Genomic DNA, 12,977 nt, shown 5'->3' with positions numbered 1-12,977 from the left:
CTGCATATGTATTGAACATTAAATACAGAAATCTTATTTACATAAGTATTCACACCCCTGAGTCAATACTTTGAAGAAGCACCCAGTGGCTAGAGAGATTTCCACACGTGGATATGTGCAACATTTTACCATTGTTCTTTTCAAAATTCTTCAAGCTCTGTCAAATTGGTTGTTGATCATTGCTAGACAGTCCTTTTCAAGTCTTGCCATATATTTTCAAGCAGATTTATGTCAAAACTGTAACTCGGACACTCAGGAATATTCACTGTCTTCTTGGTAAGCAACTCCAAAGTAGATTTGGCCTTGTTTTAGGTTATTGTCCTGCTGAAGGGTGAATTCATCTCCCAGTATCTGGTGGAAAGCAGACTGAACCAGGTTTTCCTCTTGGATTTGCCTCTGCTTAGCTCCATTCTGTTTATTTTTTTATCCTGAAAAACTCCCCAGTCCTTAACGATTACAAGCATATGCGTAACATGATGCAGCCACCACTATGCTTGAAAATATAGAGAGTGGTACTCAGTAATGTGTTGTACTGGATTTGCCCCAAACATAACACCTTGTAATCAGGATAAAATGTTCACTGCTCTACCACATTTGTTGCAAACAGGATGCATATTTTGGAATATTTGTATTCTGTACAGGCTTCCTTCTTTTCACTCTGTCAATTAGGTTAATATTGTGGAGTAACTACAATGTTGTTGATCCATCCTCAGTTTTCTCCTATCACAGCCGTTAAACTCTGTAACTGTTCTAAAGCCACCACTGACCTCATGGTGAAATCCCTGAGGGGTTTCCATCCTCTCCAGCAACTGAGTTAGGAAGGACGCCTGTATCTTTGTAGTGACTGGGTGTCTTGATACACCATCCAAAGTGTAATTAATATCTTCACCATGCTCAAAGGAATATTCAATGCTTTTTAAAATGTTTAGATGGGTAAAAATACAAAAAAAATAGCTGCCGTTCTTTGCAAGGCATTGGGAAATCTCCCTTGTCTTTGTGGTTGAATCTGTGTTTGAAATTCACTGCTCGACTGAGGGACCTTACGGCACACTGAGTCACCTAATGATGAATATGATGACACAGGGCAGGCTTCCCCAACTGGCCGCCTGCGGTCCGAAAACGTTTTTTTAATTTTTTTATTTTATTGTTGGACATAATTGACTGTAAAAACACCAGGAAATAAGCACCAAGTGATTTTAATTTTGGGAATCTGTTCCCATGTTTTCCCACGCATAATATAGAGACATAAGGTGCCTTCAGAAAGTATTCACCCCTTGGCTTTTTCCAAATTTTGTTTTGTTACAGCCTGAATTTTAAAATGAATTAAATAGAGATTTTTGTGTCACTGGCCTACACACAATACCCCATAATGTCAAAGTGGAATCATGTTTTAAAAAAATATATATATACACAAATAAAATGAAAAGCTGAAATAAGTATTCAAGCCCTTTGTTATGGAAAGCCTAAATAAGTTCAGGAGTAGAAATGTGCTTAACATGTCACATAATAAGTTGCATGGACTCACTCTGTGTGCAATAATACTGTTTAACATGATTTTTGAATGACTGCCTTGTCTCTGTACCCCACACATACAATTATCTGTGCCACTGGAAATGTTATTTAGTAGCCTACGATATATATATATATATATACAGTATATATATATATCATGTTGCTTCATTGGCCTGAGCTACTGTTTGAATCAAGACCAGATTGATTCCAATTTGTCAGTCAGAGTAGCAACTCACCTCGGTCATTTGTGTTGTAAAAAAATATTTAGCTAATGTCCTCTGTCATGTAAAGGTGGTAGAATTGCGTTTTTAAAAGGCAGATTTTCTTCGGACACTAAAACAAAAAATCCCCATATGTGAAATTCGTAAAAATACATGTTTTCTACTGTAGCCTGTGCCACATTGCAAACGTTATTATGGTTTTATAAATAGTTTTCTTCGCTTTAACAGTAAATTGACTACGCATCGAATTGAATCTTCGTGCACGGATTTGTTTACAGAAAATGAGGGTGTGCCGGGGGGCTATGATTTCTTAAACCGACCATGGCTGGACTATATTTGAATATATGCGCGGATAAGAGTCTATGGGAAAGGCGTTCCTGAAGTTCTTGCAAAGTCAAGCCCACATGCTCATTAGTCAACATCACTTTTTTTCATGACTTTGTCAAATAGAAGGTATATATATATATATATATATATATATATATAGTAAAGACCCTGGGTTTATAAGCGGCAGAGTCTACATCCGCGTTTATAAACCCAGGGTATAAAACCAGGGTCGTTACAATATATTATATATATATATATATATTACACCCATAGCATGCCTACTCATTCACACTCCCAAGAAAATCCGACCATTCCCGCCCCCCAGAGGTTAGGTTCACTTTTTTTTTGCCTCACTACTCCGTCGTTGCCAAGGTTTCCGTGTACGCGCTCCAAGAGCGGAGACGCGCCGCCGCTGAGATTCAATCGTGCTATAGCCAGCCATGGCGGCAGATCTACACCCGGAGTGGATCTCTTGTCTCCCTTCTTCATGGAGTTATGGGGTCACTCGGGATGGACGAGTCTTCTTCATCAAGTAATATTCTATTGGATATTATTCGTGGTTGTATTTGTAATTTTTTTAAAAACTCGGATACACACCAAATGCGATACGTTTTCACCTTTTCCCTTTCTCACCAACAGCGAAGAAGCAAAGAGTACAACCTGGTTGCATCCAGTCAGTGGAGAGGCAGTGATAACTGGCCACAGGAAAACTCTAGGTAAGGATGTCACCAAGTTTCTGTCCATATGCCACCAAGCAATGTTTTTTTTTTTGTTGGTTTCAAACAAAATAGAACCAGAGAGCCAAAATGGGTTAGTTATTTTTGATGTATGTGAGTTTAGGTTCGAGTGCTGTGAAAATGTGTGATTTGGTGTCGTTCCGTGGTCTTTCCCACACGGCCGTTAAACGTTCTGAAGTTGGCATCACACTCGTCATTATGTTAGCTAGCTAGCTAGCCATCTCAGGTAACGAAGGTAAACTTGTCAAATATAAATTGCTTAGTTATGCCTCAACTGTTTTTTGTCGACACTTCCTCTGCAAATAACAGACAAATTATATATATATATATTTTTTCCCTCCCTCGAGATTCGGCTACACCTTACACCTAATCAATATATTTTAGAATTAGCTACAGTAGCTAGCTGTGTGATTTTACAGTTAGCCAGCAGCTGCTGGACATTATTAACTAACGTTAGCTGAATTACCAGTGTCTTTGATATTCGCTACTGATTCATAAACTAGCGACCAGTTTAGAGACGTCGATTTTTTTCCCCCGAATTGACAACAGTTCCTCATTTCTATATATAAAAGGTAAACGTTTCAGGTAGGATTCGTGGTGTTGCGGTCCATTTACTGTACAACAGTGCGCAACATATTCGATTTTGTGACCAGGCAACTCGTCAGCCCAATGGCACTGCAGATCTCACATGCTTGCTTTTACTTGAAGCTGGCTGCGCCCAAAGCCCAAGATGTACTCTTACCTCTACTCTTACCTTTACTCTCCTATGTTATTTTCTGAGGTAGACTGGCTCTGGCTGACAAAAGAGCCAAATACTCTTATCTGAATCGATTCTCAATTGCGATACGGTTCTAGAAAGATAAAAATCCCTTTACTTTCATATCACATTCAAAAATAATTTATCAGATGCTAAGTATACACTTACTGTACACAGTTTTAACCGGCTTTACCACAGTTGCAGCCAACAGTATTTTTCAGTGACAACTGTTGTTCGGTGTGTTCGGAAGCATGCTAAATAGCAAATTAGCAATGTCTTCCGTCTGTCTTCTATAAACACGCGTTGTAACATGACGATATGACCCTGTGGGAAAACTAACCCTATTAAAAAAATAAAAAGTGTATTAATTTAACATTTTGCTTTTTGAAAATAATTTCTCGCTGATGTGAAAGATGGTTCCAAACCCGTACCGGTTAATGTTCAGACCTAGCATCGGGGATCTTAAGAAAACACCCCTGTACAGAAGACACCTTCCTCCAATTACCCTCTGTGTGTAATTTAATCGAACTGAGAGTCATGCTCAAGGGTTAGCTGCACCCTTACAAAGCATGGCATGCATTTTGACAGCTGGCATCTTGTTAGTTCATTGGCTTACACTCCGTGACTCCGATGATGTGTGTGTGTGTCCCGTCTGTTGTGCCTCTTTGTTTATCTGCTGTGTTTATGTGTGTTTCTCCCTATAGATTTACCGACTGGATGGGAGGAGGGATTTTCGTTCGAGGGGGCTCGGTGCTTCATAAAGTGAGTCAGAATTTCACATCACAGCCTCCCTCTCTTTCACATTCAGCAGGTCTTCAGTTGACGCTGCACTTGGAATTAACAACGGACACGCAGTGTATCACCCATAACCACCCAAGTGTCCTCTTTATTTTACGTTTATGAAGTAAAGGTTGCCCCCACTTCACAGCAAGTCACACTGTCACTGTCTAACAAGGTGGTGAGACGTTGGGTCTCAGTGACCTTTCTCTGAACAGGCTTTAGCCCACTTGTTAGGGCTTTGTCTCTCCCTCAGTCAGTATCCACCGTCAGCCGACCTCTCCCTCAGTCAGTATCCACCGTCAGCCGACCTCTCCCTCAGTCAGTATCCAACATCAGCCGACCTCTCCCTCAGTCAGTATCCACCGTCAGCCGACCTCTCCCTCAGTCAGTATCCACCGTCAGCCGACCTCTCCCTCAGTCAGTATCCACAGTCAGCCGACCTCTCCCTCAGTCAGTATCCACCGTCAGCCGACCTCTCCCTCAGTCAGTATCCACCGTCAGCCGACCTCTCCCTCAGTCAGTATCCACAGTCAGCCGACCTCTCCCTCGGTCAGTATCCACCGTCAGCCGACCTCTCCCTCGGTCAGTATCCACCGTCAGCCGACCTCTCCCTCGGTCAGTATCCACCGTCAGCCGACCTCTCCCTCGGTCAGTATCCACCGTCAGCCGACCTCTCCCTCGGTCAGTATCCACCGTCAGCCGACCTCTCCCTCGGTCAGTATCCACCGTCAGCCGACCTCTCCCTCGGTCAGTATCCACCGTCAGCCGACCTCTCCCTCGGTCAGTATCCACCGTCAGCCGACCTCTCCCTCGGTCAGTATCCACCGTCAGCCGACCTCTCCCTCGGTCAGTATCCACCGTCAGCCGACCTCTCCCTCGGTCAGTATCCACCGTCAGCCGACCTCTCCTTCGGTCAGTATCCACCGTCAGCCGACCTCTCCTTCGGTCAGTATCCAACGTCAGCCGACCTCTCCCTCAGTCAGTATCCAACGTCAGCCGACCTCTCCCTCAGTCAGTATCCAACGTCAGCCGACCTCTCCCTCAGTCAGTATCCAACGTCAGCCGACCTCTCCCTCAGTCAGTATCCAACGTCAGCCGACCTCTCCCTCAGTCAGTATCCACCGTCAGCCGACCTCTCCCTCGGTCAGTATCCACCGTCAGCCGACCTCTCCCTCGGTCAGTATCCACCGTCAGCCGACCTCTCCCTCGGTCAGTATCCACCGTCAGCCGACCTCTCCCTCGGTCAGTATCCACCGTCAGCCGACCTCTCCCTCGGTCAGTATCCACCGTCAGCCGACCTCTCCCTCGGTCAGTATCCACCGTCAGCCGACCTCTCCCTCGGTCAGTATCTACCGTCAGCCGACCTCTCCCTCGGTCAGTATCCACCGTCAGCCGACCTCTCCCTCGGTCAGTATCCACCGTCAGCCGACCTCTCCCTCGGTCAGTATCCACCGTCAGCCGACCTCTCCCTCGGTCAGTATCCACCGTCAGCCGACCTCTCCCTCGGTCAGTATCCAACGTCAGCCGACCTCTCCCTCGGTCAGTATCCAACGTCAGCCGACCTCTCCCTCGGTCAGTATCCACCGTCAGCCGACCTCTCCCTCGGTCAGTATCCACCGTCAGCCGACCTCTCCCTCGGTCAGTATCCACCGTCAGCCGACCTCTCCCTCGGTCAGTATCCACCGTCAGCCGACCTCTCCCTCAGTCAGTATCCACCGTCAGCCGACCTCTCCCTCAGTCAGTATCCACCGTCAGCCGACCTCTCCCTCGGTCAGTATCCACCGTCAGCCGACCTCTCCCTCGGTCAGTATCCACCGTCAGCCGACCTCTCCCTCAGTTAAGTACCTTTTCCCTTCTTATCCAAGCTGGGATGAAATGTGTTTCGTTACGCTCACATTATATCAGCAAACCTCTGTTTATGCTTTGTTTGAACACATTGCTTTTCAGTTGTTGCTCCAAATGTCACCCAGAGCCAATATCAATAGCTCTGGTAAATCCCAATCTAACCTGGCCAGGCCTTGTAAGAACAACATAGAGCCTATGGCTCTGGTAAATCCTAACCTGGCCAGGCCTTGTAAGAACAACATAGAGCCTATGGCTCTGGTAAATCCTAACCTAACCTGGCCAGGCCTTGCCTTGTAAGAACAACATATCAGGGAATCAATGGCTCTTCTGTCATAGCTGGGAACCTTTACTCTTTTATTTGCATGGTTTATCAGCAAAGTTAATTATTACACCGTCTTTAAGAGAGCTGTGTTTGTGTGTGTCAGTCAGTGTGTCTTTGTACAAATAGACAGGTGGGCTGTGGAAATGGCATTTTGTCTCCTTTCAAATCAATTTCTCATTCATATAGTGCCCTGTTGGAAAGCAATGTTAAGCTTAACACATGCCATGTTTTCCCTTCTAAGATGAACTATGAAGTGTTTATAACGACACTGGTTATGACTGAGGGTGTCATAAGTGATGTCATAGCCTAAACCTTGTGCACAAAATTCCTGCAATCTAGGCTATGTCAAAACACATGAGTCATGTATTGAGTAGGCAATGGCATACATCCTCTCCTTTCCTCAGAATCTTAGTGTGCGTGTGTGCGCGCGCGTGTGTGTGTGTGTGTGTATGCATGTGTCACTGTGAGTAAGTAAGGGAATGCAGCGGATGTCTCTCTCTTGTCCAATAAGACATACAAACAGGATTTTCTCTTCTTTGACATGTTGCCCTGTGTGTTTGGAGTGAAATAGGATCCCATTGAACTACATTGATGGTGTGAGGACCAGGTTAAACCTTGAGAGAGGTCAAAGTGATGTCTTTCGGGCATCATATTTCACATAATGAATTTTTATCTCCCCTCCCTGACCTGTCTCCTTCCTTTTGTTTCATGACAGTCTGTGTCTATCTTGTTCTCTTTCTCTTGCTTCATGGCTTCCTTATATGGAATCAGAGCAGTCAAAGACGGTGATGTCATCTCCAGCATCATATTTTACATAATTTAATGGCGTTACTGCTCCCCCTGTTGCTCCGTGGCATTCCTTATTTTTTTATTTAAATATTTTTGTACTTTTACCCCTTTTTCTCCCCAATTTTGTGATATCCAATTGGTAGTTACAGTCTTGTCCCATCGCTGCAACTTCCCTTCTGACTCGGGAGAGGCGAAGGTCGAGAGCCACGACCCTGCCAAGCTGCACTGCTTGCTTAACCCTGAAGCCAGCGGCACCAATGTGTCGGAGGAAACACCTTCCAGCTGGCGACCAAAGTCAGGTTGCAGGTGCCCGGCCCGCCACAAGGAGTCACTAGAGTGCGATGGGACAAAGAAATCCCGGCCAGCTAAACCCTCCCCTAACCCGGACAACGCTGGGCCAATTGTGCACCACCTCATGGGTCTCCCGGGCACGGCCGGCTGTGACACAGACTGGGTTCGAACCCGGGTCTGTAGTGATGCCTCAAGCACTGCGATTCTATGCCTTAGATCACTGCGCCACTCAGGAGGTCCTGCTCTGGCGTTCTGATAGTCAGAAATATGCCTACATGGTCATAAGGACAGACATCATCTTTCACATGTAATGTTTTTGTCTCTATTTGATCTGTGCTCCTTTCGTTGTGCTGTGTGTGTGTGTGTTTTTGCTTCTCTTTCCTCCTGCTCCATGGCAGTCTCATACAGAATCAGAGATTATCGTTGTAGACTGCACTGATTCATTGTACAGAGTTTGTTACAAAGGAGACAGTATACACTATTGTCTCCCTGTCTTTCCAAGGGAGATGTCTTGGAGATAGAAGACTGAGCTTATTTGGGTCACTCCCTGCTTGTGTGAGCTATGGATCGCAGTACCCTAACACTACTACTACTACTCTAACCAACCTTCCAGAATAAATGGATGCTTCTAGATAAGAGATTGAAAAAAGAGGAACGGAATCTTGTTTTCTCACATCCAATACTTCAGCCGTTCTCTCCTGTCTTGTATTTCCTCATGAATTACCCACAATGCAAATGGACGGCTGCCAGAGGAGGAGGCAGCGTTAGAACAGAGAGGCAGTTATTTGATATTTCCAGCATAGACTACTAGGCTAACCAACTAGTGTAAAACAGATGGATGTGTGTCTCATTAATTGAAGGCTGTTTGTGGCAACACTCCTAACATGGCTACTTATGTGGTGAGATTGTAGTCTACTTTCCTAGATAAATATTGTTTACGTACACAGAAAATACAGGGCGAATGATGGCGCTCCAGTGGATAGCTGCTGTCCTTACAAGCTCCTGACCAATTCTGCTATTTAGTGTGTTTCAAAAATGAATAGAAAATTACATACAATTTCCGTCATTATTTCCTATGACCCGAAAACAGCTTCTGGACATCAGTATAGTGATCACTAACCTCGATTTGGATGAAGATTTTTTTTTACTTCAATGAGTCGGCTGCTGTGGATGTTCTGCTCATTTCCGGACCAGGCCCTAATCCCTGAGACTCGATAGAGGAAGAGACCTTGCAAACGAGTGGGCTCCCTGACGAGACTACGTCGTTGAGTTAATAAACTGCCTCTACTCTCCGTTCTATTGGAGAATGTACAATCACTGGAGAATAAACTGGATAAGCTCCGTTCGAGACTATCCTATCAACCGGACCTAAAGAACTGTAATATCCTATGTTTCTCTGAGTTGTGGTTGACAAAGACATAAATAATATACAGTACCAGTCAAAAGTTTGGACACACCTACTCATTCAAAAGTTTTTCTTACATTTTTTACTATTTTCTACATTGTAGAATAATAGTGAAGACTTCAAAACCATGAAATAACAAATATGGAATCATATAGTAACCAAAAACACCGAAGTGTTAAAAAAAATCTAAATATATTTTATATTTGAGATTCTTCAAAGTAGCCACCCTTTGCCTTGATGACAGCTTTGCACACTCTTGGCATTCTCTCAACCAGCTTCGCCTGGAATGCTTTTCCAACAGTCTTGAAGCAGTTCCCACATATGCTTAGCACTTGTTGGCTGCTTTTCCTTCACTCTGAGGTCTAACTCATCCCAAACTTTGTCAATTGGGTTGAGGTCGGGTGATTGTGGAGGCCAAGTCATCTGATGCAGCACTCCATCACTCTCCTTCTTGATCAAATAGCCCTTACACAGCCCGGAGGTGTGTTGGGTCATTGTCCTGTTAAAAAACAAATGATAGTCCCACTAAGCGCAAACCAGATGGGATGGTGTATCACTGCAGAATGCTGTGGTAGCCATGCTGGTTAAGTGTTCCTTGAATTCTAAACAAATCACAGACGGTGTCACCAGCAAAGCACAATCACAGTCTACACCTGTAGTTAACGAAGCATTTGACAAATACATTAGATTTGAATGAATACTTGTCCTTTATATAACGTGTTTATTAACAAGACCAAATGTAAATAATGGAAGTACGCCAGACAGTAAGTCTTCAGGCTATGACACATTGGCTGAGAGAAAAGTATGTTGAGGGAAGAGAAAACGAGCAAGAGGAAAGTAAACCCAGACTGAACGCATCTGACCTAGGGCTGATCTAATTACCCTAGGGCTGATCTAATTCACCTAGGGCTGATCTAATTCACCTAGGGCTGATCTAAATCACCCAGGGCTGATCTAATTCACATCTAAATCACCCAGGGCTGATCTAATTCACATAGTGCTGATCTAATTCACATCTAAATCACCTTTTGGCTAATCTAATTCACATCTAAATCACCTTTTGGCTAATCTAATTCACATCTAAATCACCTTTTGGCTAATCTGATTCCCATCTAAATCACCTTTTGGCTAATCTGATTCCCATCTAAATCACCTTTTGGCTAATCTGATTCCCATCTAAATCACCTTTTGGCTAATCTGATTCCCATCTAAATCACCTTTTGGCTAATCTGATTCCCATCTAAATCACCTTTTGGCTAATCTGATTCCCATCTAAATCCCCTTTTGGCTAATCTGATTCCCATCTAAATCCCCTTTTGGCTAATCTGATTCACATCTAAATCCCATCTAAATCACCTAGGGCTGATCTAATTCACCTTTTGGCTGATCTAATTCACATCTAATTCACATCTAAATCACCTAGGGCCGATCTAATTCACATCTAAATCGCCTAGGGCTGATCTAAATCACAAAAATGACACGTGCAATATCCATATCGTAAGAGATCCATATCGCATGCAATATTTTGAAATGGCGTTTTTTATAGTTCACTCCGTTTGTCGTCTTTCCCGCTCGCCTCTTGCATCTGCTTCCCCCACACACCAAGCCCCGCCCCCCCCCCCCACCCCTCAAGCAGCGCAGTTCTTCCTCCTCGCTGTTTGATTCACTAAGTTTAGAGATCTCTGTTACTACTGGTACACTTGCTGAAATGAGAGGAGGTGCTGTATGGCTCGGCTGTAACTGTCAGGTCACAGTTTGTGCTGACTTAGCGTTCTCTTCTTTGTTGGTGTGTGTGTGCGTGTGTGCACAGCCGGTTGGACGGACGGTGGGTGAGATTGTGTGGAGTCTCTTTTGTGTGAGTGTGTTTTGATAAAGGGGGGGGGGGGCACTGCCTGGGAGGAGGGAGGTAGATTTGATTAGTTTATATTTTTGTGGGGCTCTGAATGAGTGAAGGTCACTGTAGATGTTAATCGAATCACTTTTTGTCTGTCTGTAGCGGGTGGAGTTTGTGTGTGTGTAATAGTGCCAACGACTAGTTTCTGGGTAATTTGCGGGCGGCAGAGTGCCAACACGGCCTTTAGAGCGAGAGAGAGAGAGAGCAAGAGGGAGGCCTAGTCAACTGCTGCCAGTTGAATGAGGTCATGAATGAATGAATGAGGATCTGTAAATGAGTGAACTAGAAACATATTGATTTGGTAGGCTACACGTAGAAACGTCATTCAAGTAGAGAGTTTTTTTACTACTGTGTTGTTGGTGACACGTTTGTTGGGTCACTTGGAAAGAATAGTCTTTCTAATCAATTGCTGTCAAGAGGACAGGTGCACTGAACTAACCATATCAACATTCCCAGTTTATGGGAGGGACTGTGCTTGTCTATGTGCTGTTTCCTTCAGCCAATCGAGAGGTCAGTGAAACATGACCTAATTGTTAAACCAATGAGTTTGAACAAATACAACTACAGATAAATAGAGAGGGCGTGTCTCTCCACAGGCAGCATCGCGTGCTGGTAAATGAACCCAATGAGTCTCACGGTGCGATTTGGACAAACGATTGAAAGCTGAGACTCTCACATGTACATGTAACACGTGTTGCTCTATGACCTCACAAGCGTCGGTAGAAGGTAGGGGGCTCTTCTACATAGAAGACCATAGGAAATCCCAGGACATAGTGTCTATAATACTGTAAGGGGTTCTTCTACATAGAAGACCACAGTAAATCCCAGGACATAGTGTCTATAATACTGTAATGGGTTCTTCTACGTAGAAGATCATAGGAAATCCCAGGACATAGTGTCTATAATACTGTAAGGGGTTCTTCTACATAGAAGATCATAGGAAATCCCAGGACATAGTGTCTATAATACTGTAAAGGGTTCTTCTACATAGAAGATCATAGGAAATCCCAGGACATAGTGTCTATAATACTGCAATAAGCTCACATAGTTGCTGTCTCAAACTCCAAACGCCACACAGTTGTCGCTGACTAGTTGTATATTCATTACCCACTGAGCAAACCATTTCTGTACTTATTACAGCATACAAATCATTAAAATCCAGATGGAAAATATTTACACAGAAGCAACCTAATATCACACAGTCAAACTCTTCAGTCATTTAGTAAGTTCACCATTTATACATTTTTATCAAGTTATTGTTTTGGCGGACCTTATTTTTTTATTGCCATTTGTCAGTAAAACTCATGAATGCAAAAGTTTTATATCCAATAGTTTTGTGTTCTACTTGTAGCCCTGGTTGTCCTTTAAAGGAAATGGTCAAACACTTCATTGTGAGGCTCAATATAAAGGCTGGACATGCAGATAAATGAAAATACATTTTTTTCTGGGGTCTCGGGACTGATAGGGTTAAGACTGGGTGTGTCTCAATTGGCACCTTGTTCCCTATATAGTGCACTAGACACCATAGGGCTCTGGTCAAATGTAGTACACTATGTCGTGAATAGGGTATCACTTTGGATGCAGACAGTCTGTGACTGTTATCTCTACGCTGCTTTTCTCTCTGGCCTGTCAGGCAGAATGCCCTTCCCAGCAGTATTCTGAATAGCCTTTTTCTTTCACTGTGTGTGTGTGTGTGTGTGGTGTGTGGTGTGTGGTGTGTGGTGTGTGGTGTGTGTGTGTGTGTGTGGCAGATAGCCTAGCGGTCAAGAGCTTTGTGCCAGTAACCGAAAGGTCGCTGGTTTCAATCCCGAAGCCGACTATCTGTGTTACTTTGAGCAAGGCACTTAACCATAATTGCACCTGTAAGTCTCTGGATAAGAGTGTCTGTAAAATTACTAATATGTAAATGTGTGTGTGTATTGTGCATGTAAAAGGTTTTAATGATGTTATGGGGATGAATTATGACCCTAATTAAACTGTCAAACTCGCTCTCTCTCTCTCCCCCTTCCTCTCTCTGGTGTCGACTGTCTCTGACGCTTTGAAATGACATTAGAGACCTACAAACTTTCCTTTGAGGGTATAAGTGTAGTACATAGC

The 12,977-nt window shown here is 43.9% G+C and overlaps 1 protein-coding gene across 1 annotated transcript in view; it reads left to right on the top strand.

The window, feature by feature from the left end:
• Positions 1 to 2,499: 2,499 nt before the first annotated feature.
• The window catches only part of LOC120065977 (pleckstrin homology domain-containing family A member 5-like), a 233,931-nt gene continuing 223,453 nt past the window's right edge, over positions 2,500 to 12,977 (top strand). The window contains exons 1-3 of the mRNA XM_039017017.1: positions 2,500 to 2,592; positions 2,700 to 2,776; positions 4,259 to 4,316. Coding sequence (XP_038872945.1) covers positions 2,501 to 2,592; positions 2,700 to 2,776; positions 4,259 to 4,316 — 227 coding nt within the window. The 5' untranslated portion in view covers position 2,500. The remainder of the gene's footprint in view (positions 2,593 to 2,699; positions 2,777 to 4,258; positions 4,317 to 12,977) is intronic.

This window comes from Salvelinus namaycush, chromosome 21 (genome assembly GCF_016432855.1).
Source record: "Salvelinus namaycush isolate Seneca chromosome 21, SaNama_1.0, whole genome shotgun sequence".
NCBI classification, from domain to species: Eukaryota; Metazoa; Chordata; class Actinopteri; order Salmoniformes; family Salmonidae; genus Salvelinus; species Salvelinus namaycush.
This window is presented reverse-complemented; position numbering and strand designations above follow the sequence as displayed.